Raw genomic sequence first — 26752 nt, 5'->3', positions numbered from 1 at the left:
CTTTATTTCCAAATACAATATTGGCGCCATACATTGCGATAGGGACAAAATTTAACCACTTTACCTCCAGCGGTACGAATTTCTCCGCCCCTTTTTTCCCCCCTAAAAAACCGGGGACGGAGAAATCCGTACCTTCCGCGCTACCGCCGCTGTCCGCGCTCCCGCCACTCGTGCGCGCGCACGCGCCGCTCGTGCACGCCGCCGCCCGCTCGCCCGGAGATCAATGAACGGGAAAATCCATTCCCGTTCGTTGATTTAGCCCCCGCAATGATCTGCTGCTTCTTTCAGAAACAGCGAGATCATTGTGAGTCTCCCAGCCTCCTACTGCTTCCTGTAAGCGTCCTTACGGACGCTTACAGGTCGCATGTAAACAAACACTCTGTGGCCATCTTGTGGCCAAATAGTAAACTACACCCTAAAAGCATTTTACATATTCAAACATTACATTTACACAATACATTAACTCATTACCTCCCACACTCCCCAATTTTTTTTTTTTTGTAATTAAAAAAAAAAAAAAAATACAATAAAAAAAAACATAAATAGTTAGCTTAGGGACTGAACTTTTTAAATATTTATGTCAAGAGGGTATAACACTGTTACTTTATAAACTGCGGGCTTGTAATTAGGGATGGATGCAAAACTGAAAAAAATGCACCTTTATTTCCAAATAAAATATTGTCGCCAAACATTGTTATAGGGACATAATTTAAATGGTTTTATAACCGGGACAAATGGGTTAATACATTTCATGGGTTTTAATTACAGTAGCATGCATTATTTAAAAACTATAATGGCCGAAAACTGAAAAATAATAATTTTTTCCCACATTTTTTCCCATTTCCCCATTAAAACACATTTAGAATTAAATAATTCTTGGCATAATGTCCTACCTAAAGAAAGCCTAATTGGTGGCGAAAAAAACAAGATATAGTTCATTTCATTGGGATAAGTAATAATAAAGTTATAGACGAATGAATGGTAGGAGCGCTGAAAGGTGAAAATTGCTCTGGTGGTCAGGGGGTAAAACCCCTCAGTGGTGAAGTGGTTAAATGGTGTCATAACAGAGACAAACGGGCAAATAAAATACATAGGTTTTAATTATGGTAGCGTGGATTATTTTAAAGCTATAATGGCCAAAAACTGAGAAATGAATTTTTTCCATTTTTTTTCTTATGAATCCTGTTGAAATGCATTTATAAAAAAAAATAATTCTTAGCAAAATGTACCACCCAGTGTTCTCCCCAGAATTTTTTCCCAGCCGGGTGGCATGAAAAAATAGCCGGGTGGGAAATTAAAGCGGTTTAACACCCAGCATTACAACTTTGCTTTAAAAGATTGCTTACAGCTTACAAACTATTATGCCAGATTTTTTTTAAGCAGAAATTCACTGAATGGGTTAAACATGACATTTTAGTGTTGGATTTAACTAGGAATCCGCATCCGTTCTTATCTTTTAGTTACAAATGTATCTTTATTTGGAATACAAATAGACCTTTGAAAAGCCTGCCGGGGAAGCCCTCTTTGTTCTCTCAGAGCAGTGTTTGTTTGTTACATTGTAGATAGATACATTTGTAACTAAACAAGCAAGCACGGAGGAGGATTTCTAGCTAAATGCAGCGCTAAAATGTCATGTTTAATCTATTCAGTGAATTTCTGCTAAAAAAAAAAATCTGGCATAATAGTTTATAAGCTGTAAGCAATCTTTTAAAGCAAAGTTGAAATGCTGGGTGTTAGACCACTTTAAGGTCACGATGGGTGGGGAAGAAGGGTGACTACTAGTAGGTGAGCATGGACAGGGAGGATCATGCTGGGTGCTGATTGCTGGGAAGAAGAGTAGGTGGAGCACACTGGTTGTTACCTGGTGAGGTAGTCATGCTAGGCACTGCCGATAGGGGTAGAGGATTAAGGTGCGTACACACGCACTACAGCAGCCAACGACTGGTCTGTCGGCACCTCCCGCTGGGCGGGTATTCAGTAGACTGTAGTGCGTGTGTACACACTGTCGGCAAACTGATAAGGCTGTTTCTGAACGATCCGCCGGGCGGATCGTTTAGGAACAGCCTTATCAGTCCGCCGACAGTGCGTACACACGCACTATAGTCTGCTGAAAACCCACCCTGCGGGAGGGTCTGACGGACCCGTCGTTTGCTTCTGTAGTGCGTGTACGCACCTTTACACTAAATTATGCTAATGGAGAAAGAGGCATCTTGCACTGGGTGGTGTGGTTTTGATGGGCAATCCAATTAAGTGCTGCCAAAGCCAGATTAATACCAGAAAGGGGCTGTAGACAGGGTGGCTAGTTTAGGTCCAAAACCACACATCCCCACAGTCTGTTTTATCTCTTTCAAAAAGTCTCACAGTAGTTTTGGCTGACATAGTGGTAGTAATAAACCCAGTGTAGACATGCTTGTTGTTTGTCTATGCTAAACGGCATGCACTACAAAGGAAAATAAAAGTGTTTGGGGGTTTCTGCTGTGGCTTCTCCCCTTAAACAAAATCAAGCACTGGTAAGCAGGCATACATACTGTATATAGGAAATACAGTATATAGAGGACAGTGGGGGGTTGAGTAGAAAAAGTGAATGCAAACTGAAGGGAAGATGAATAGGTGTGAGTGTCTGGGAGGGAGATAGATTGTCTTTGAGGGACAGAGAGAGTGTGTGAAAAAGCACTGGGAAAGGGGAAAGAAAAAAGAGGGAGTGTGTGAGAGCTAGAGGGAGACTGAGAAACACTGAAACAGACTAATGCAGAAAAGAAAATGTATCACACTGCAGGAAGTCTGCAGACTGATGTCCAGGACATCTAGCTATGCAACGTCTCCGGGCAGACCAGTGGGGGAAGGGAAGCATTTGTAGCTGTAAAGTTTTCTAATACCTGTCTGGAGACGGCAGCTGACAGTCACCACAGGGATTCCGTTGCTGGGGGACCATTACTGCTATCAGATAACCATCTGCCCTGCTATTGCTCTCCCCGGCATGAACCAGCGCTGCCCAAACTCTTCTCTATGTGCTCTGATCCACTCTTCTCTATGTGCTCTGATCGGGTGAGGCTGGAGCACATGCTGGGAAATTTCCTGCATGATGGGAAGATAGGAGGCCGAGGAGAGCCCGTCCTCTGCACTACTCAGGCAGATCAGTGACTCACCAGAGGGAACACAGCAAGCCCACGTGTTTTGAACTCTCTCTGTGTGCCCCGACTCCTTCAAAGATCCCGCGGTCTGGCTTGTAATGTCAGGAGCTGAGGGCGGAGATTGTGTCAGAGTGACAGCGGGCCAGCTCCAATTCCACAGCCACTGCACACACAGGTGTGTGTGTGTGTGTGTGTGTGTGTGTGTGTGTGTGTGTGTGTGTGTGTGTGTGTGTGTGTGCCCAGTTAAATGGCTCTGGGGAGAACACTGGTACCACCCAAAGAAAGCCTAATTAGTGGCGGAAAAAACAAGATATAGATCAATAAATTAAGTAGTGATAAAGTTATTAGCGAATTAATGGGAGGTGAAAATTGCTCTGATGCAGAAGGTGAAAAATCCCCGCGGGCTGAAATGGTTGATTGCCCTATATATAAAGTAACAATTTTTGTTATGAGGTGGTGGATCAGTGCTTCCATCACCTGCCATAAGTTGTGCATGAATGTAGCCTTGGATCAGTAGGGGTAAATGGCTGCTCACCATAGGGAAGAGGCCCACTTTGGCATCTACTCTGGATGCTCAGGCAACATGTTGGGGCAACAGTCTTCAGCAGATTCACAGTGATCAAATGTGCCGAAGAATCTCTCATAGTGTGTGGGCACCTTCAAAAGGAACCTGAGGTGTGATAATTATGGAAGCTGCCATATTAATTTACATTTAAACTATACCAGTTGCCTGGCAGCCCTGCTGGTCTTTCTGGTCAGGGTCTAAATCACACACCTGAAACAAGCATGCAGCTTGTCAGAAATCTGATCTGCATGCTTGTTCAGGGTCTGTGGCTTTAAAGTGGATCCGAGATGAACTTTTACTCATTGCATAATTGTGTTCCTTTCCTATTGTTTATAGGGCATTCCTCAAGCCAAATACTTTTTTTGTCTTTGTTTTAATACTCTAAAATTCCCTATAAACTAAACAAGTCTCGCCCACAGCATTTCAGAGAGCCTTGGCATTTTCAGACAGTAGCAAGGGCTCATGGGAGCTCAGTCTGGGCAGAAGGGGGAGGTATTACTAGCCAGAGATTTCAGAGGCAGAGGGGGGGGATTAGGTTTTTTTCACAGGCTGCAGATGAAGATAAGCTTGCTGTGTGTAATCTTTACAAACAACATGGCTGCTGTCATTGTATCACAGGAAGAAATAATCTTATTCTATTGAAGCTGTTTGCAGCTAGATTTGCTGTGTAAACTATCTAAACTTTAGATAAGATATATAGACAAGTTACTTGTCATAGTTAGTTTTTCATCTCGGATCCGCTTTAAGTATGAGAGGCAGAGGATCGGCAGGACAGCCGGGCAATGTACATTATTTAAAAGGAAATAAACATGTCAGCCTCCATATCACTCTCACCTCGGGTTCCCTTTAAGGAAAATTAGGCTTTGACTGGTGCCCATTTTTCCCCACAAAGGATAGAGTACAGTAGACTATTGTTACTTTGATATAGTGAACCTCTGGCTATAGTAAACTCTGTCCCAAGGTCCTGTATAAATATACAATGTGTGACTAATTCAACTTCTGATATAGTAAACTACTTGGTCAGGTCTTTCAAAGAGATTTGACCAGCGCTGCACAATATTCTTTATGTCACTCCCACCACCAACACCACGTGGAGAGCGACTCACCGATTTTGTTGGACCACAGATTATAATGGTCTAATGCGCATGCGGGGCATTCAGGCTCCCCTCGCCTACACTGTACTCCGCCCTTGCTGCAGCCACCATCAATCGTTACGTTTTCCAAGCCAACGTCTCCAACATATACAAATTTTCCTCAAGATAAAAGCATTGAACACTCTCATAGCGCAACACTGTATAAAATTGCATGTATTTATTCCTTTCTATGCACTTACAGATTCGCAGTAGGTTTGGCACATTGAGTTTTTCCCACGGGCTCTCCCCCGCTCAGCCTCCCGGTATGGCTGAATGGAATCCTCAATCCAATTCGTATGGGTCAGCTCTGGCCTCCCACCGTCTATCTGGAAGTGCGGAAGACGCCGTCTGCAGGTCCGCCCGATCGATTTCGTCACAGCACGTGACTCATCAGGGGCTCGGACCTGCTACGGCGTGTGTAGCTCTAAAAGCCTCCATTCTGATAGCCCATTGGTTGGGAGTGACTCTGTCACCTCCCTTCAACAAAACTTTATTAAAAATTTGCTCTCCAGCGTGGTTACGTGTTAAATAGTGCTGAAACCACGTCTGGAGTTTAAACTTCTGCATGATATTTCAAACTTATGTTAAAAAGAGGATAATTGTCCTCTACAAGTAAAAGAATAATACTGATAGTGGGCACCTTCCAGGTTTTTAATTTACAAGTCAGTCACCCCGTGAAACTCCGTGGGTGAGAGCCCATGTTTACAACCCAATTATCATATTACATTAAAACATATGTTTTATTAAAACTAATAGGTTACATATCAAAAAATCACCGAGGTAATCCTGTTAGAAGCACATGTGGAAAAATTCATTAGCTTTAGACAACCTTTCAATCTTATGCGACTTCTGGGTATATACTGCCCTCAAGTGGATGAAAAAATTTACTACATGTCAGGTAGATTATATCAGAGTATGGGGATTTCACTCTTTATTTATTAATCCTGTACTCATTCCTTATCATAGTTATAATGTTGTTACTATGTGTTAAGTATGGTATCTCAGTTTTTATCAGGGTGGGCTTCCTCCCATGTATTTTCCGCGCAGCTGCTGCAGCGAGTTTTTTCCCTTTTCTATCCCTGTTCAATAAAACATTTCAGATCAATGTCTATATTAAACCCCTTAGGGGTCAAGGTTTCAAGTTCATATATCCACTGTGTTTCCTTTTGGGATAGCAACCGGATAAAGTTGCCTCCCCTCCAGTGTTTGTTAACCTTTTCCAGTCCACAAAAGGACAAGTGGGCTGGATTCTGTTGATGTTTCCATCTAAAGTGGGAGGACACGCTGTGTCCCTTAACCCCATTTTTTATATTTCTAACATGCTCCCCTATTCTGGCCTGTAGTGACCTCTTTGTCCGTCCTATATATTGTATACCACAGGTGCACCACAATAGGTACACCACACCCTTTGTGTTACATGTGATATTTTGTTTTATTTTCCTCTGTATTCCATTTGAAAAGGATTTTATTTTTGTAATCTTATTGCTTTTAGCTTCCCGGCATCCTACACAGTCTCTACATGGGAAGAAGCCCTCCATCTGCCAGAAAGGGCCCATTGGATTTTTTGGGGGGTCCACACAACTCGGGGCCAGTAGGTTCTTCAAATTTCTGGCTTTTCGGTAAATGAACCTGGGTTTCTCTGGTACTACACTCCTAAGAGCCGGATCTTCCTTAAGCACCTCCCAATGCTTTTTTACTATGTGTTCCATTTTCCTATACTGACCAGTAAAGTTGGTAATGAACGCGATCTCTTGTTGTTCATTCTTGTTTCTGGTGGATTTCTGTAGGTATTTCTCCCTATCTCCTCTTCCCACCTCCATCATACATCTTTGCAGTTCCGTTTCCTCATATCCCTTTACTTTAAATCTCTCTATCATGGTTTGTGCCTGATTCACATAATCTTCCATTTTACTGCAGTTTCTCCTCATACGTATCATTTGCCCCTTCGGGATCCCCCTAATCCACGTGGGGTGGTGATTGCTGCTGACGGGCATGAACCCATTTCTATCGGTCTCCTTAAAAAAGCTCCTGGTGTGTAATTTTCCCTCCTCCTTAAAAATTAAGAGGTCCAAAAAGTGAATATTATTAAGTTCATGATCAACACTAAGTTGAATATTCCTCGTGTTGTCATTTAGGTGAATAAAAAACGTCTCCAGTGAAAAGGTGTCACCCTTCCACCCCACGTGGATTAGGGGGATCCCGAAGGGGCAAATGATACGTATGAGGAGAAACTGCAGTAAAATGGAAGATTATGTGAATCAGGCACAAACCATGATAGAGAGATTTAAAGTAAAGGGATATGAGGAAACGGAACTGCAAAGATGTATGATGGAGGTGGGAAGAGGAGATAGGGAGAAATACCTACAGAAATCCACCAGAAACAAGAATGAACAACAAGAGATCGCGTTCATTACCAACTTTACTGGTCAGTATAGGAAAATGGAACACATAGTAAAAAAGCATTGGGAGGTGCTTAAGGAAGATCCGGCTCTTAGGAGTGTAGTACCAGAGAAACCCAGGTTCATTTACCGAAAAGCCAGAAATTTGAAGAACCTACTGGCCCCGAGTTGTGTGGACCCCCCAAAAAATCCAATGGGCCCTTTCTGGCAGATGGAGGGCTTCTTCCCATGTAGAGACTGTGTAGGATGCCGGGAAGCTAAAAGCAATAAGATTACAAAAATAAAATCCTTTTCAAATGGAATACAGAGGAAAATAAAACAAAATATCACATGTAACACAAAGGGTGTGGTGTACCTATTGTGGTGCACCTGTGGTATACAATATATAGGACGGACAAAGAGGTCACTACAGGCCAGAATAGGGGAGCATGTTAGAAATATAAAAAATGGGGTTAAGGGACACAGCGTGTCCTCCCACTTTAGATGGAAACATCAACAGAATCCAGCCCACTTGTCCTTTTGTGGACTGGAAAAGGTTAACAAACACTGGAGGGGAGGCAACTTTATCCGGTTGCTATCCCAAAAGGAAACACAGTGGATATATGAACTTGAAACCTTGACCCCTAAGGGGTTTAATATAGACATTGATCTGAAATGTTTTATTGAACAGGGATAGAAAAGGGAAAAAACTCGCTGCAGCAGCTGCGCGGAAAATACATGGGAGGAAGCCCACCCTGATAAAAACTGAGATACCATACTTAACACATAGTAACAACATTATAACTATGATAAGGAATGAGTACAGGATTAATAAATAAAGAGTGAAATCCCCATACTCTGATATAATCTACCTGACATGTAGTAAATTTTTTCATCCACTTGAGGGCAGTATATACCCAGAAGTCGCATAAGATTGAAAGGTTGTCTAAAGCTAATGAATTTTTCCACATGTGCTTCTAACAGGATTACCTCGGTGATTTTTTGATATGTAACCTATTAGTTTTAATAAAACATATGTTTTAATGTAATATGATAATTGGGTTGTAAACATGGGCTCTCACCCACGGAGTTTCACGGGGTGACTGACTTGTAAATTAAAAACCTGGAAGGTGCCCACTATCAGTATTATTCTTTTACTTGTAGAGGACAATTATCCTCTTTTTAACATAAGTTTGAAATATCATGCAGAAGTTTAAACTCCAGACGTGGTTTCAGCACTATTTAACACGTAACCACGCTGGAGAGCAAATTTTTAATAAAGTTTTGTTGAAGGGAGGTGACAGAGTCACTCCCAACCAATGGGCTATCAGAATGGAGGCTTTTAGAGCTACACACGCCGTAGCAGGTCCGAGCCCCTGATGAGTCACGTGCTGTGACGAAATCGATCGGGCGGACCTGCAGACGGCGTCTTCCGCACTTCCAGATAGACGGTGGGAGGCCAGAGCTGACCCATACGAATTGGATTGAGGATTCCATTCAGCCATACCGGGAGGCTGAGCGGGGGAGAGCCCGTGGGAAAAACTCAATGTGCCAAACCTACTGCGAATCTGTAAGTGCATAGAAAGGAATAAATACATGCAATTTTATACAGTGTTGCGCTATGAGAGTGTTCAATGCTTTTATCTTGAGGAAAATTTGTATATGTTGGAGACGTTGGCTTGGAAAACGTAACGATTGATGGTGGCTGCAGCAAGGGCGGAGTACAGTGTAGGCGAGGGGAGCCTGAATGCCCCGCATGCGCATTAGACCATTATAATCTGTGGTCCAACAAAATCGGTGAGTCGCTCTCCACGTGGTGTTGGTGGTGGGAGTGACATAAAGAATATTGTGCAGCGCTGGTCAAATCTCTTTGAAATACATGATTGAAAGGACATACTCGCCTAAATTGATTTCAGCGAAGCCTCAAAAAGTCAAAGAGCACTTGGACTTTTTTAACCTATTGTTTAATACCAGGAGAGTGTTTGCATGATATTTAACTGGACTGGTAATTTTCTAGTAATATGAGGCAGATCCAAGTAACTGCCAGAATATTTTAAAGTTATTGTGGTTTATGTATGATAATTTACTGACATTCCATAGGATTTGGATCCAGGTGATCCGTGGATATTTGAGCGCAAGGCTACGAACAGCATTTAGGCTGTAATTGCACATTGATAGTACTTGGTCAGGTCCCTTGAAGTTTACTGTGAAGGGATACTACTGTATAATTTAAATGCAGCCTAAGGCAGGTGTTACAACTATAGTGATATATAACTTATTAAAAGGAAAATGCTATGCAGGATATATAAAAATGTAATGAGCTGCATGCTGCATGGCATCTCTTCCCAGGAATAGCTTAGCTGCACCCCTCTTGCCTTCAGTAAGAGAGCCCAGTAAATAGAAAGCTCCGCCAACAACTCACTGAACTCTTTATGCACTGGGGTGTCACAGCTGTATTTAAATCTTTGTTTTTTGTGTATTTTTTCTCAGACAAGAGAGGAAGGTAAAGCCTTATTGCGACAGATTCTGCAGCTTCGTAATCAGAATGAAAGTCCTTCCACTGATCTGCCTAGCAACGCTCCCTTCCTATTCCCACAGTCCCTCTCAGCAAGTAACACACCTACCAGAAGAGTGTCTCCTCTCAACCTCTCCTCAGTCACACCATAGCACAATCCTCTGTGAGGATCCCTGGTGCTATGCCTGCTATAAGGACAGTGCAATAAAGAGGTGCTGCTTCTATTGAAGCTCAGGCAGTTTCCATTTGAAGCATGTCTATGAAGTAGTCAAATGAAATTATGTTGCCAAACAGATGTAGGACTGGATGGGTTTGTGCTGGTATGGACACTCCTACATGGAGGCTGAGAGGACGACTTATTGCCAGAAGACTGCAGGGGTGATTCATCCAGACAGATGCAGGAGATAAACAGCTGAAACCCCATTGCTCTTGCTTCTGTCTCCATAAATCAGGTTTTCCTGAACTCCTTGCCAATAAACGTTTTATACTGTGACCTAAACAATCTAACTGCTCTGGAATGTTTTGTATTATTTACTTCTTTTTTATTTTATTATTTGGTTAAGGTGGCCACACACCTGTCCATCAGATAGATTCCTCTTTGATCAGAGAGGAATCTATTGCCTGCCCACACACTGCAGACACATTTCCAATAGAGGAAATGGTCCTTGTGCTGCCAAACAACCCCCCCCTCAAATGTATTTAAAGTCGATCTTCAAGGTTTTGTTTTTGTTATAAAGTTTCACTTATTCTGCCTGCCCCCTGCAGACATCCTGTCCCGCGCTGGTCCTCAAGGATCCTCCAGTCCCCCGTCATGGCTCCCTTTCACTTCTGCCTACTAAGTCGACGGCAACTGTGCCTGCACGGCTGGGAGCATCGTGTGCAGTACGTGGTTTTCTCGTACTGTGCCAGTGCAGGAAGCTCCCAGTGGCGGGAGCGAGGACTCAAGTCGGCAGAAGTAAAAGTGAGCCACGGCAGGGGACCAGAGGATGCTTGAGGACCGGGGTGCGACAGGACATCTGCAGGGGGCCGTTAGAAGCCCCTGGTAGGTGAACTAAAAAAACCTTGAAGATAAACTATAAAAACAATACCACTTGGTTGCCAGTCCTAATGATCTCTTTGGCTGTAAGTGTCTGAATCACACACCTGTAACAAGCATACAGCTAATCTTGTCAGAAACATCTGATCTGCATGCTTGTTCAGGGTCTATGACTGAAAGCATTGGAGAGAGGCTCAGCAGGACAGCCAGGCAATGTGCATTGTTTAAAAGGAAATATGGCAGCCTCCATAACCCACTCTGTTCAGGTGTGCTTTAAATGTCCTCATTTGAAGTGATGTGCTTGGAATCTGGTTTTTGGCAACTGGTATTGTTTGAAAGGAAATATACCCACCGTGTACCTTCTCAATAAGCCTGTGATCGCGTATTGCTTGCATGCAGACGGGTGAGCATGTTGGATATTGGTATTAGATTGAACTTTGTGTATTTGTTTCAGTCAAAATCCTTTTTTGTAACTTTATACAGACCGGATAAAGTTCTGTCTAAATACCATTTTAGATTCCATATATGCTGTATACTTTATGGGGTGGAGCAGAGGTAGAATGGAAACTGAGAAAATACACTTAGAGGTTAAATTGCTGTGACTGCAGGGCATGTTCACATAGGCAATTTACTGGGATTTCAGTGCATACCTAGGTAGAAAACTGCTTCAGTTCAGGTACCACAAGTAACCTGAAGTGCAAATCAGGTCTGAGTATCTTCTCTTGTTTTTAGTGGAGCTGCATGTAATAAAACACTAGTATGTTTCTATGGCTGTTGAGCAGCACATTGATTTGCTGACTTGGATGCTCAAAGCTTGGCAGACTCTTTCCCACTCTCAAGCTAAACCTCCTCCACCCCTTTCCAGACACACCTGAGAAGCACGATGGGCATTTGAGTAGCTTACCAGTTCGTAGCCACTCGGAATTGAAAATGGAATACAGTTTGATTACACTACATGTGACCGTGGGAGACCAGGGGGATAGGTTAACTTACCCATAAGACCATGGATCCTCTGCCCAAAACTTCACCTGTGACGCGATTGGTATGCACATTCCACAATTTACTACGGTGCTTCCTCCTTCTGACCAGCTTCTGAGTAGCTACAAACCCCTACGGTAGCTACTCGGAAGCCCATCACTGCTGAGAAAATGAGTTTTCCTAACTGGTCAGAACCCATTTTGTCATACTCAGTTGAAAGCGGCAGTAAGTAAGCTATACAGGTGTTTTACTGACAGACAAAAGCTGTTCTGACCAAGCTCTCCTGGGGTAGAAGGCACAGAAGCCCATGGCAGATCTTACAATATAGGTGAAGCATTGTATACTGCATGTGACTAATATAGCTCAAGACAAAGCAGGGCCGTTTTATCAACACAAAAGCATGTTCTAGATTTATGCACATTTTTCATGGAAGTGTTGATAAATGTGCTCCAATGAATGCAATATTTGGTATGGATGTAGGACTGAGTATATATTTATACCATGAATGTTTTGCTGCAAATAGTTAGGTTTTTCCATTTGTTTTGTTTGCATCCTTACAGAATCCTAGCTTTATTAGAATACCTTGAATTCTAAAAAAAATAATCTTGGGCTGCTTATGTTTAACTTCAAATGAACTGTTTCCCTGATAAAATATCAATTGTTTACCAGATCGTGTTCTAACTAGTACCTCTTGATTGAGCTGGGATAGTGTGTCAATGATGCATTGCACAACAGGTTCACTGCATGTTAATGTGCAGTGAAACATATAAACAGTCTGTTAATGCACAGGATACCTCATGCTCTTCTTACACTACACTGCTAATGTAGCATTACAATATATCTGGATCATGTCGGTTGTAAGATTACTGTCTACTGCAACATGTCAGTGTGAAAGTAACAGTGTAGGGATGTTCAGTGAGATACAGGATTATATAAATTCATGCCAATGTGGAATTCAGTGGGTCCGTTTTAAAATCTGGCCAAATCGGAATAGTATATTTTTCTTTTGGAAAAATGTATATCCCTGCATTTTACACATTTTCCCAATATAGCAGTTCAGCTTTCATGTTAAACTGGGAGCACACTTGCTTCAGCGATTTTGCAGCGCTCTGCATTTGATTGCATTTCCCATGATTTTATTGCAGTGCTATGCATTTAATTTGGAAATGTGTGTTGGGAGGAAAAAAGCAAACTGCTGTGCAATGAAAAATTGTGGCTTGAAACAAAATGGGAGCTTCCTGTGTGGGCCATGGACTGCAGTAGCCAGTGTGCATTTTGCTGATTCTAACGTGTGTTCCTGGTGTATTTAGTGGAAAAAGCAGGTTTAGGTTTTGGCAGGGATGTGGAATGCCAGTCCACAAGGGCTAAGATCCTCACACAATTTTTGGACAGCTGTTATGAATTGCTGGGGACTGAATCAGGAAAGTTGTGGTACACAAAGTATAACACATTTATCTGTCCATCCTAAATACTGGCATGGATGACCCTCGGTGACTAGTTTGTAAGGTGTTTTTTTGCACCTAACTTATAACCCACAGGTGTCGGTGGGTTGCAGATAGGCATGGTCAATGGAATGCAAAGGATTCAGTGTTTTTTATTTAGCTTGAACTTGGACCAAATGCTGTTGCTCTGGCATTTGGTTGATGTAATCAGCTCTAGAAATGACTACAAATTCCTAATATTTTTCTTCTGTGCAGTATATTCAGTGGAGAGCTGGTTTCTTGTATTTGTGGTTAAAGCAGATTATTATTGGGACTTTATCAATATGCACACAATGTGAATCCAGCCTTAGTCAAGGAATGCAGAAGAGCATAATGAGAATTCTGATATGAATACTAATAAAAATCTGCTGCATGCTATTACTCCATTTTCAAGCTACTGTACATACATTTGCATCATGTTAGCATAATTTTGACTCGTTATTGCTTTGTACTGAGAAAATATTCTCATGTGCAGGGCAAGAGGGACTGAGTGGAGTAGAGGGGTTGCAGAGGGATTTTACTGAACAGTTATGCAGGAGGATAAGGTGATAATGGCAGCTACAGTTACCGTAGGTTAATAAGTAAAACATGGAAGGAGTTGTGAGCGTTCCTGAATAAAGATTGTCAATGTGATGCAGATGACCCCTCCCCCTTTCTGATGTGTCAATCTAATGCATTTCCTGCTGGTGTGGTTGATGTTTCAGGCCTCTTTCACAGTAGGAAATCGCGTTTTGATGTGATACTAAGGTCACAAATGCAAATTGCAATGCTCCAAAAAAGTTGCAATGCAACTTTCTGCCCGGTTACAGTCACAGGCAATGAAAAGTATGTTTCCAAGTCATTACTGGGCATGTGCAAACAGTCCAACACAGCTAATCACGTGTATAACGCACTGCATGCAGTACTTTCACTTAACGTGCAGTGTTAATCACCAACGCAACGTGTGCACTGTGAATGGGGCATTGATTTTTCATTGAAGTGAGTTATTCTTCATTAAATGTTTAAACGTCGCTCTGAAAGAGGCTTTAAAGCGGTTTAAAACCCTGACCTAATCAAACGTGTTTTCCTACTTTTTAGATGCCGTACAGTTATCATATTTGCATTTGTGTGCAGGCACTCAACATAGGCAATGTTCAATATATATCAAAATGTGTGTGTCATACAGAAATAGTGAATGGGGGAGGGGCAACAAATACAAGCTGGACATCGGGATGACATTCTAACAGGTGCACATTGCTGGTCAATAGTACATGCTCACCAGATGGAAACGCTGATCCCTCTAACAGTGCATTTGTTCGGTGGTGGGGAACACTGGTATTGATCACTGAAACACGTGGAGTGTGCAGAGCTCTGGTTGTTTAGCTGGATTACGCTATGGTCTGCATTTCTGTCTGAGTTATAGAGAATCCTACCCTCGGAGGAAGATTGATTACTGCCTAAATGCTGATTTTTGATTTGATCAGCCATCAAATCTGGTGAGATTACCTGGTGGAACTTTCTACGTGAATTTGAACTGTGGGACTTTATGGGAATTTGACTGTCAGAGATTGACACATTTTGATATACATTGAACTGCCTTTTAGATATTTAGCACCTGCACGTAACAATTTATTACATTCAAATTAGGGTGATAATCCCCTCCCCAATGTGTGGCGACCCATAGAGAGCTCTAATATTGTGATTTTTATCTCCTTTAAGTGTTATTAATGGTGCTGTAAGGAATTATTATATAGAGGTGCACCCATAACCACAGTTTACATATTTGCATTTGTGCATAAGTATTATTCATTTAGAAATTATAAGTTCCCAAAAGTACAGTTTTTGGCTTTGTAAGATGACTGCATTTTATTAACTGGTTTTATTCCTTATGTATTGAAGGCAGACATGCTTTGACTGTCGAGCTGCTCCAGTCAGAGAATGTCACATTCCTTACTTAACCACTTGAGGACCCACCCTTTACCCCCCCTTAAGGACCAGCGCTGGTTTGATTGATCTGTGCTGGGTGGGCTCTGCAGCCCCCAGCACAGATCAGGGTGCAGGCAGGGAGATCAGATTGCCCCCCTTTTTTCCCCCCTATGGGGATGATGTGCTGGGGGGGTCTGATCTCTCCTGCCTGCTGTGGGTGGCGGGGGGGGCACCTCAAAGCCCCCCTCCGCGGCGAAATTCCCCCCTCCCTCTCCTACCTGCTGCCTTCCCTGGAGATCCGGGCTGCACAGGACGCTATCCGTCCTGTGCAGCCAGTGACAAGACGTCCCCTGTCACATGGCGGCGATCCCCGGCCGCTGATTGGCCGGGGATCGCCGATCTGCCTTACGGCGCTGCTGCGCAGCAGCGGCGTACAAATGTAAACAAAGCGGATTATTTCCGCTTGTGTGTTTACATCTAGCCTGCGAGCCGCCATCGGCGGCCCGCAGGCTATTCACGGAGCCCCCCGCCGTGATTTAACAGGAAGCAGCTGCTCGTACGAGCGGCTGCTTCCTGATTAATTAGGCTGCAGCTGGCGACGCAGTACTGCGTCGCTGGTCCTGCAGCTGCCACTTTGCCGACGCACGTTATGAGTGTGCGGTCGGCAAGTGGTTAATACATTTATGTAAACAAGATAACAATCTAACTTCAGATGCATCCATTTCACTGCACTGAACTTTCAAGCTGTGTGTAACCCTTCAAATGCTGGTCTATAAAAAAAATGCTGGTTACATATAATATGCTGTAAATGTTTTAGAGCAAAAATGAAATGCTGGGTTATATTCCGCTTTAAGCTGCAAAGTAGCATGAAAGCTGGAATTTAAAACTCATATACCATCTTTATTCCTGATGCAGGAAGTCTGGCCAAGTTCCCAGTCAATGCTGCTGGATAGTCTCAAACAGATCCTGTACAGCAGGGGTGCCCACACTTTTTCGGCTTGCGAGCTACTTTGAAAATTACCGAGCCCGAGAGATCTACCAATCACCCCCCCCCCCCCCCCCCGAAAAAAAGATTGCGGCTGCAGAATCCCTTAATCCCTCTGATTTCTATAAAGCTAATTGTAGAATATTGATTACAATTCTTAGTGTATTTAATGTATAATCAAGTGGAGATAGGATTGAAACTGTCCTCGTATGCCCAAAAATACAAATAAGTATAGACAGGGCTTCAACTTACATGCTAGCTAGTATGTTGTATTTGGAATCTTTTGAACTATTTGCAATACCTTATCAGAGATCCTTATCAAAGAGGATCCATTATTAACTCCTAATTAACCCAGTCAACAATGCAAACAGAACTCTGAACTATTAACTTGTAAATTATACGATCAAAGAAAGCAGTCCAAGGAACTCCTGCAAACAGCTCTCTGTATTTGAGCTGACATATTTGTGTTAATGAAGCCTAATGACACTCAGATCGGCCAGCAGCTGCAGACCAGCCGGGGTGAGATGTCTGTGTGTCCACTCGCTCACCCTTCTCTGCACTCTGCAGGCAGCTCTCCACTTCTAACAGCCTGCCTAGTCTCCCTTCATCCCCTCCTGGAGCTCCGTGCAGAAAGTTGTCTCGGCATTCACTTTTCCCCACTAATCCCTCTGTGGAGTCTAGAGGGGAGGAGCCACAGACACTGGCTCTCATTTGCCAGGCCTCTCTCTTCTCTCCTCTGCCTGGCCACGTGGTGTTCTGCACAGCGCAGCAGAGCAGCACAATTAGATAGTACGCCTGTGCTGCACTGACAGCATCCTGCGGACTATTTTAAAACATCCGACCGCGATCTACCCAGCAGTCCTTCGCGATCTACTGGTAGATCACGATCGACGCATTGGGCAGCCCTGCTGTACAGGATTGGCCGTGCACACCAATACATTTAGAGCAGGATGTGATATACAACCTGGGCAATGATTCACACATAGAAAGATACCCTTGTGGGTCAGCAAATACACCATATAGTGTCAAATGATTTGACTATATAAGTCCTCACAATATTTCCATTTATTTTAGGGACATATCCCATAAAAGCAGTTTAAAACAAAATCCCTTAAAGGGACACTATAGAAGGTGGGGTCAATGAGTTGAACTTACCTGGGGCTTCTAATGGTCCCCTGCAGACTGCCTGTGCAGCCACTCACCGATGCTCTGGCCCCACCTCCGGTTCACTTCTGGAATTTCAGACTTTAAAGTCTGAAAACCACTGCGCCTACGTTGCAGTGTCCTCAATCCCACTTATGTCACCAGGAGCATACTGCACAAGCCCAGTATGGTCTGTGCCTGCGCAGTACACTCTTGGTGACATCAGTGGGAGTGAGGACACAGCAACGCAGGTGCAGTGGTTTTCAGACTTTAAAGTCTGAAATTCCAGAAGTGAACCGGAGGCGGGTCCGGAGCATCTGAGTGGCTGCACGGGCACAGGATGTCAGCGGGGGACTATTAGAAGCTCCGGATAAGTTCAACTAATTTTCCCCCCGACCCCACTACCGTATCCCTTTAACACTGCAGGTAAGCAGTACCCCTCCTAGCAGAATGGTAAGTAGTACAATAGTTACAGGGGTTTGTTCACAAACAAAGTGCCTGTGCTGCCATACAAAACCTAAAATTCTATACAACCTCAAATATGCAAAAATGTACAAAATTAATTGTACAAATATAAAACATACTCCAAAAATTGTCCAAATCTGTAAACATCAGTGTGTGTTTGGCAATCAATGGTAAAGTGTGCTGTGTAATAAATAGTCCCACACGAATGATCCGGGTTGTGGAAAGTGCATAAAGATACCGTAAGTAGTATCTTTATGCACTTTCCACAACCCGGATGTTTCTTGTGGGTCTATTTATTGTACAGCACACTTTACTATTGATTGCTAAACACACACTGATGTTTACAGATTTGGACACAATTTTTGGAGTATGTTGTATATTTGCACAATGAGAATTTTGTACATTTGGAGGTTGCACAGAATTATATATTGTATGGCAGCACAGGCACTTTGAACAAACCCCTGTAACTATTTTGTACTACATATTTTAATTCTGCTAGGAGGGGTATTGCTTACCTGCAGTGTTATGGAATTTTGTGTATTTAAACTGCTTTTATGGGATATGGCCCTAATAAATGAAATATTGTGAGGACTTATATAGTCAAATCATTAATTTAACATTATGAGGTATTTGTTGACCCACAACAGTTAAAGTATCTGTGTGACTCACCTGTACAGGACTGGATCACAGCTGTCAACCAGCAACACTAAACTACAGAAATGGCACATGTAGATCATAATATTAAGCAGCTATACAAAGTGATTTATTACTGACAGCTCACATCATACTTATGGAATATTGCACATTGTGAAAAAAATCTGAACCGGATAAAACATTATATAAAAAAATAAAAACAGCACTTTTACTGCTACCTGTCCCTTCTTAAGCAGCCCTGCATGATAAGCTGCAATAGTTACAAAGCAAAAAGTAATAACAATTGAACCCCCCCACATAATTACACAACAGTCCTTTGGCAAGATATGAACATAAAGTAAATATATAAAGGCACTGTACAGTTACTGCAACCAACAGGTGTTGCAGCATTCTAAATGCTTAATTATAAGTCCAAGTCATGAGAACAATCCATAAATCAGAACTTCGTACCAAATGCAATGTTCTTCAGCACAGGAGATCTGCGCGCTCGCAGCACACGGCTGTAAGGGCTGTTTTCCATCAGTGCTTTCTGGCCAGGAGTCCTGGACAAAAGGTTTCGCAGGAATGGCCTCTTCTCAGAAGCCTTCATTGGCAGCACATTCTCATCATTACACATGCGTTTAAAGCCAGAAGGTGTTGTCTGAAGTCTCTGCACAGTGTGGTACTGCTCTGCAATGCAGGCCGTTTTCTTCCTCAAGTCCATCTTCACCAGGGTCATGTTGTTTTGTAGCTCTGCTAGGTTCTTTTCCTAGGGTAGTGTAAATATTTATAAGACAAAGCCACCAAATGTGGTAAGGCAAACATTTCTGGAATAAATCAAACAAAACTATAAAAAAAAAAATTAATCTGTAGTAAGAACATGTACCCATCTCTCCAGTAAGATTCCTCCAGTTCCAACTAATACACTCTCTCCATAGCATATATACATTTCCACCAGTGCTGCTCTGACAACCACCCATATTTTCTAAGAAGGCCACAAAATTCTTTCCACCCCTCTTTTGGAAATGGAGTCTATGGGTAAGCAGCTTTTAATCACCAGGATTTTGCTTCCATTCTTGTGACACCTCCATTTAGTGCTATTCATTGTTCAGATGGTAAATTCTCCTGTTAGACTGTATAAATGACAGATACGGTATAAGAAATATGCTGCCAAATATAATATACTGACAGTGAAGGGATCATGGGCAGGGAGTTGTAAATAATTCCAAGTTAATATTCATGCAGCAAGCTGAGTAGAGTAAAATGCAATGCATTGCTTTACACTCTACTCATGCACAAGACTTAACACACATTATACTGCTTACCACAGTTTAGTGAATATTGCTCTTGGTTGCATGTGAGCTGATCCTACATGGATAAGATACTCTGGGGCCTGGCTCACACTAAAAGAGCTGTTTTAGCGCTAGTGATTTGAAAAACTTTCTAATGCAATGCCGTGCTAAAATCCACAAGATGCCCCTGTGCCAAGGACACATTAGGTTTAGTTTTGTTACACACTTTCTCTCTCTCTCTCCCCCCCCAAACCTAGGTACATCTTACAAACCATATTTGTGGTCTGAAACATATGGGACGTGAAAATCTGTATTTTAAAAAAAAAAAAGGTAATTGGCAGCAAACTAGATGCAAGATTTAGAAGATCTTAGGTGATGGGAACTGACCTGTTTAGACAAGATGTCGTCACATGTACGCAGGGCTTGTCTGAGTTTCTCTGACCCAGTGGCGTGGCAGCATGCTCTATCCACCTGCTGCAGGGAATCTCCAAACTTCTGAATCTCTGTGCGCAATAATCGGACATTCTAAAGGAGAGAATACACACATTATACCCAGTTTACTCTTCCAGAAAGGCCCCATTCCAATCTAACCAAATGAGAGTCACCCACTACTGCAGAAAGGGAGGAAGCAGGATTGTGCAGAAAGCAGGACTGCTACATGAAAATTCTGGGGAGCACGTGGCCCAAGAAATCACTCAAAATATTCTTAAACAAAAAACAAACAAACAAAAAAAGATTCAGTCCCCAGCTGTGCCATGTAAAAGCAGTGGGCTGAGGTATGAAAAAGCAAATGAAAGAAGGGTATCCTTGCTGCCCAGAAAAATACAAAAAATCCATTTGTGTTACAATGCTAGAAAAACAGCTGCAATTTGGTCAAATTGGCATATCAGATACCTTCTTTCATTACTTTAAAGAATATTAGCCCCGATAGAAAAACTTCCATTTGCCTGCACCAATTACATATTCTATTAAAAATTGTTAGAACCCATATTTCAAAAGACTGCATGTGGAGTACAATATAACAGAAACCTCACACACACACATCACAGATGGATTTGTAAAATTATGTTAATGGACATTAAGAACTGAGGTTTCTGCAGAGTGCGATGTGGATTGGTACGGCAGGGAGGCCGTGGGAGTCAGGCGATGTGAATTGGTAGGGCAGGGAGACCATGCGAGTCAGGCGAGGCGGATTGGTAGGGCAGCGAGACCGTGGGAGTCAGGCGATGTGGAGTGGTAGGGGCAGGGAGGCCGTGGGAGTCAGGCAATGTGGATTGGTAGGGGCAGGGAGGCCGAGGGAGTCAGGCGATGTTGATTGGTAGGGGCAGCGAGACCGTGGGAGTCAGGCAATGTGGATTGGTAGGGGCAGGGAGGCCGAGGGAGTCAAGCAAGGCGGATTGGTAGGGCAGCGAGACCGTGTGAGTCAGGCGATGTGGATTGGTAGGGGCTGGGAGGCCGTGGGAGTCAGGCGATGCGGTTTGGTAGGGCAGCGAGACCGTGGGAGTCAGGCGATGTGGATTGGTAGGGGCAGGGAGGCCGTGGGAGTCAGGCGAGGCGGATTGGTAGGGCAGCAAGACCGTGTGAGTCAGGCGAGGCGGATTGGTAGGGGCAGGGAGACCGTGCGAGTCGGATTGGTAGGGCAGCAAGACCGTGCGAGTCAGGCGATGTGGATTGGTAGGGGCAGGGAGGCCGTGGGAGTCAGGCGAGGCGGAGTGGTAGGGGCAGGGAAGCCGTGGGAGTCAGGCGATGTGGATTGGTAGGGGCAGGGAGGCCGTGGGAGTCAGGCGATGTGGATTGGTAGGGGCAGGGAAGCCGTGGGAGTGAGGCGATGTGGATTGGTAGGGGCAGGGAGGCCGTGGGAGTCAGGCGAGGCGGAGTGGTAGGGGCAGGGAAGCCGTGGGAGTCAGGCGATGTGGATTGGTAGGGGCAGGGAGGCCGTGGGAGTCAGGCGATGCGGATTGGTATGGGCAGCGAGACCGTGCGAGTCAGGCGATGTGGATTGGTAGGGGCAGGGAGGCCGTGGGAGTCAGGCGAGGCGGAGTGGTAGGGAGGCCGTGGGAGTCAGGCGATGCGGATTGGTATGGGCAGCGAGACCGTGCGAGTCAGGCGATGTGAATTGGTAGGGCAGGGAGACTGTGGGAGTCAGGCAATGCAGATTGGTAGGGCAGGGAGACCGTGGAAGTGGAACCTCACATTTGAAGATGTGCTGGCAGGTTGCTGAACTTTCATAGTCCTTGAGGTGCATATACAATTTTGTGCTCCTCAAACTTTGACAAAGAGGACAAGCAAGCTTAACAGTTCTGACAACTTTTCACTTGCACACAAAATTAAGTTTTGATTTATAAAGGTTTGATAGAGCTTTACTAAATGATGATGCCAAAGGCACATACATTTATAGAAAAGCTGTAAACTGTACATTTTAAGAATGACACCCAATGCACCAACTACTTCCCCGGGAGACCAATATATGGCTTACCCTGCTCCTGCACAAGTCCTAGCGTTAATTACTATTCCCCCTCTAGGTCGACGTGAATAGTTGGGAATTATGTAATTCAGCTTCCAGCTATTGCTGGTGTCCAAATTAGTGTTTTAAAAGTAACTTCAGCTTCATCTTCTGACAGTGCCAAAGTTATTCACTGTGCACCTATATAGCCGTAATTCCTATTACAGTCTGTGGTGGCGCCGGCTGCACCCAAATCTCCTGCACTGTATTACTCGTGTTCGTCCCAGAGGTGACAGAATCGACCGAGTGACAGCGCTATAACCAGGACACTGTAAGAGGGCTGGGAAGGCTCTATAGGATGTAGAGCTTTCCCTTCCACAGGGGAGTATTTAACTTTTGTCACTACAGATTTACTTTAAAGAGAACCTTAAAGAGATTCTGTAGGGGCTTCCTGAGGATAAAACCCGCTACTTACCTGGGGCTGTTATGTCCCACGCCGTCCTCCTCCGATCACCCGGTCCCTGCCACCGGCACCGATCATTATTCGTCTGTCATAGCCAAATAATGCACGCCGCCATTCGCGTTACAAGAAACCTTCATACTGCGCCTGTGCAGCAAGCTTCCGATGATGCAAACGGCAGCGCGCATTATTCGGCTATGACAGACAAATAATGCCCGGTGCCGGCGGCAGGGACCGGGTGATCGGAGGAGGACGGCGTGGGACATAACAGCTACAGGGGGCTGATAGAAGCCCCAGGTAGGGGGCGGTTTTTATCCTCAGGAAGCCCCTACAGAATCCCTTTAACCACTTCAGGACCGCAGTGTTAAACCCCCTAAAGACCAGGGTATTTTTAATTAAAATTGGCCACTGCAGCTTTAAGGCCAAGCTGCAGGGCCACATGACACAGCACACAAGTGCTTCCCCCCACTAACAGAGCTCTCAGTTGGTGGGGTCTGATGGCCCTCCAGATGTTTGTTTGTTTTTTTATAAAAAAATTTTTTTTTACTGTCTTGGACTCCTCCCTCCCGCCAGCCAATCTCCGTGATCAGCTGTCACAGGCTTCCGCCTATGACAGCCAATCACCCCTGTGCCTCTGGAGGAGACAGCCGTGTCACACAGCTGTCCCCAGTACATCGCTGCTGCAGATCGCAGCGCAGTACCAGTACTGTCTCGGAGACTGAAGGCGGGGTGGAGCTCCACCCCCTGAGCAGCTAATGCGCGCAATCTGCAAAACAGAGCCCCAGGACTTTACACCGATTGGCGTTAGACAGTCCTGGGGCTGCCGCCGTAGCCACGCCCATCGACGTGACGCAGTCTGCTACAGGTTAACCGAGAGAGGTATAAATGTTTCCTTTTAAACCATACCAGTTGCTTGGCAGTCCTGCTGATCTCTGTCTGCAGTAGTGGCTGAATTACATGCCTGAAACAAGTATGCAGCTAATCCAGTCTGACTTCAGTCAGAGCACCTTATCTGCATGCTTGTTGAGGGGCTGTGGCTAAAAGCATTAGAGACACAGGATCAGCAGGTCAGAGTCAGGCAACTGGTATTAGTCTCGCTACATGATCCCCCCCAGCCCCTCCGACGATCCCAACGGGATCTCCTGGAGGGCGTCACCGACGTCATGATGTCAAAGGGGACTACGATCCACCCCTCAGCGCTGCCTGGCACTGATTGGCCAGGCAGTGCACAGGGTCTGGTGGTGGGGGCGGCTGCGGCACGCCAGCGATCGGATTGTACACGCAGCTAGCAAATTGCTAGCTGCGTGTAGCAAAAAAAAGAAAAGAATTATGCAAATCGGCCCAGCGGGGCCTGAGCGGTGCCTTCCGGCGGCATAGCCAGAGCTCTGCTCGGGCTTACCGCCAGGAAGGTTAAGAGGAAAATTCCATAACCTTCTCAGTTTAGGTTTCCTTTAATTAGAAATCTGCAGTTATTGCCATATGCATTTCATTTTAAATAATACCAGTTGACTAGCAGTCCATCAGTCATTTCAGCATCAGTGTTGTCTGAAACAAACAAGCAGCTACTTTTGTAAGAAACAAAATGATCAGCATGCTTGTTCAGGGTCTATGGCTAAAAGTATTTGAGTCAGAGAATTAGCAGGACTGTCAGAGAACTGGTATTGTTGAAAAATTAAATGTCAACCCCCATATCCCTCTCAGTTCAGGTTCCCTTTAAGTTAAATTATTGCCATTTACCATTACTTCAAGCATTGAAGAGAAATGGTCACAAGACTGTTTAAAGAGCTACAAAGATCGCTTTATACTGTCCTCTGAGAATGGTCATTAATACCAGGAAACTGCTATACTTTAGGAAGTCAGTAATGGCAGCTTCCATGTCTCTGTTGTGACTGGGGTCCTTTGCAAATTGCCCATTTTTAGTTCACAATTCCATTATTTACTGATCAAATTACTGGCTGCATTTCTGCTTAAGAATACAACATCCTATTCACACACAAGCACTGTTCAGAATGCAAACTATGGCACTCCAAAGATGGTTGGGGGACAGGGAGGAGTAACCCCAGTTCTCATGATCTTAATATACGGAGGCATTTGTTATTTTGTACATCCTCTGCACGATTAGAGAACAGATATTCCATAGTGCAGATATACTGCATCAGCCATCGCCCAGCAGAGAGAAGTGCAGACAAAGCAAGGACAGGAAAGCATTGCCAGGCAGTGGAGTCACCTGCTCCCCAGAACCTTATGGTGATGGAGGAGAAGTGGAAACAGACAATAAGAGGATTACCCAAAGAGCTCTTGTGTGCTGAAAATCTGTGCACGTGTTGCGAGAGCCCAGAAAATAATGCTGGAAATGCAAAATACAGGAAATATTTACAGACACACATCACTCCCACACTTCTACACATAGTGATGCCAATATCATGTGTGTACAGAAAAACATCACGTAAAACAAGCAATATAACTATAAATGATATGACTGGCCTCTGCATGCATGCGTGTGGAGCTTCTGCAAAGCCAAAAGTAGGACAAGTGCACATGCAAGTACGCAATCTTATTTCCAGTACGCCTGGCTCACCACAGTAAGGCCACACTCACAGTGGTGCGTTACCGCACTGCAATACCTATACCACGTTCACAGTGCGGCCGGAATGTTGCCGTATAATAATGCATTGTATGCAGTGCGTTACTGATGAATGTGCATGTTAATAGCAAAGCATCATTTTAAGTGACTGTATGCTTCACTGCACACAACACGCAGATAATGTGGCACCGCTGCCCAGATTTGTTTAATGCAACAGGGAATGCAATGCAAAGGCCACTGTGAACGTGGCCTAATAAGAAGGTCTCCTGCAACAAGTTGGTAAAATGAATGTTTGTTCGATGTAATTTTTATATGTATGTATTTTTTTACATAAAAATATTCAGGTGTAGGTGTTCTACTTCAATGAGTGGTAAAACTTACAAATATAAATTGTTGCCAACACTGTTCTAGAAACCCATAACTAGGATTACTAACGCTTTATATAAGTTGGTTATCATATATTGTAAAGAGATAACAGACGTCTATGATGGAAACGCATTCGCCTCTGAACCCAAAATAACCCACCGAAATGGATATTGCACTGTACGCTCTGCTCTGGCTGGCCATTCCAGCTCAAGTGTGAAGCACTGAATACCAGTGTCCTGTTGATCTTTCAGGCATCAGTAGTGCCTAAATCACACACCAGAAACACACATGCAGCTAATCGGGTTCTAACACGACTGGCATGGTTGTTCAGGGTCTATGGCTTAAAGAGACTCTGAAGCGAGAATAAATCTAGCTGCAGAGCTCAGTTAGCAGGGGCATGTGTGCCCCTGCTAAACCGCCGCTATCCCGCAGCTAAACGAGGGTCCCTGACCCCCCGAAATCCCCTCAGAGCAGCGGGGGACCTCTTCCGGATTGAGGCAGGGCTAACTGCCGCAGCCCTGCCCCACGCGCGTCTGTCAGCGCGTATCTCTGCCTCTCCCCCGCCCCTCTCAGTCTTCCTTCACTGAGAGGGGCGGGGGAGAGACGGTGATGCGCCGCTGATAGACGCGACTGGAGGCAGGGCTGCAGCCGTTAGCCCTGCCTCTAGGAGCAGCAAAATCTACGACCAATTTGGTCGTTGATTTTGCGGGGGGTGATGGAGTTTGGGGGTGAAGGGACCCCCGTTTAGCCGCGGGATAGCGGCGTTTTAGCAGGGGCACACGTGCCCCTGCTAACTATGAGCTCTGAAGCGAGAATTATTCTCGCTTCAGTGTCTCTTTAAAGTATTAGAGGCAGAGAACCAGCAGAACTGCTAGGCAATTTGCATAATTTAAAAGGAAATAAAATGTGTCAGCCTCCATGTCCCTCTCACGTCAGGTGTTCTTTATTACAAGATAAAAACAAAACAAAAATACACAAGCCCTTACCACAGAGAGCACACGGTCCTTCACAAAATGCAGGTTATAACTTACCTTCTGCCCATCCTGAATCTTCCGATCTACATCAGCAGTGAAAGTCTTGGCAGCTGAAGGGGGTTCATGCAATGCCTTAAATTTTTCAATTTCTGTGTTAGACAAATACAGGTTTTAGATTTGATTTTATAGGATTCAAAACTTTACTATACGTTCTTATAAATACCACTACTGTTCCTGTACTGTAGAATGCATTGGACATGGCTATTAGTATGAAAGAGTTTACAC

At 44.2% G+C, this 26752-nt stretch overlaps 2 protein-coding genes across 3 annotated transcripts in view; one reads left to right on the top strand and one right to left on the bottom strand.

Moving 5' to 3' along the window:
- The window catches only part of CDC23 (cell division cycle 23), a 53116-nt gene extending 42887 nt beyond the window's left edge, over positions 1-10229 (top strand). For both annotated transcript variants that reach the window (XM_068272813.1, XM_068272814.1), the window contains one exon: positions 9698-10229. In XM_068272813.1, coding sequence (XP_068128914.1) covers positions 9698-9874 — 177 coding nt within the window. In that variant the 3' untranslated portion in view covers positions 9875-10229. The remainder of the gene's footprint in view (positions 1-9697) is intronic.
- Positions 10230-18378: 8149 nt separating this feature from the next.
- The window catches only part of KIF20A (kinesin family member 20A), a 29145-nt gene continuing 20771 nt past the window's right edge, over positions 18379-26752 (bottom strand). Inside the window, exons 17-19 of the mRNA XM_068272812.1 lie at positions 26525-26616; positions 20028-20165; positions 18379-19117 (exon numbers count right to left, since the gene is read on the bottom strand). Of these exons, the coding sequence (XP_068128913.1) occupies positions 18806-19117; positions 20028-20165; positions 26525-26616 (542 nt within the window). The 3' untranslated portion in view covers positions 18379-18805. The remainder of the gene's footprint in view (positions 19118-20027; positions 20166-26524; positions 26617-26752) is intronic.

Source organism: Hyperolius riggenbachi, chromosome 3, assembly GCF_040937935.1.
Source record: "Hyperolius riggenbachi isolate aHypRig1 chromosome 3, aHypRig1.pri, whole genome shotgun sequence".
NCBI classification, from domain to species: Eukaryota; Metazoa; Chordata; class Amphibia; order Anura; family Hyperoliidae; genus Hyperolius; species Hyperolius riggenbachi.
The sequence above is the reverse complement of the archived record's forward strand: the minus strand, read 5'-3'. Positions and strand labels throughout refer to the sequence as shown.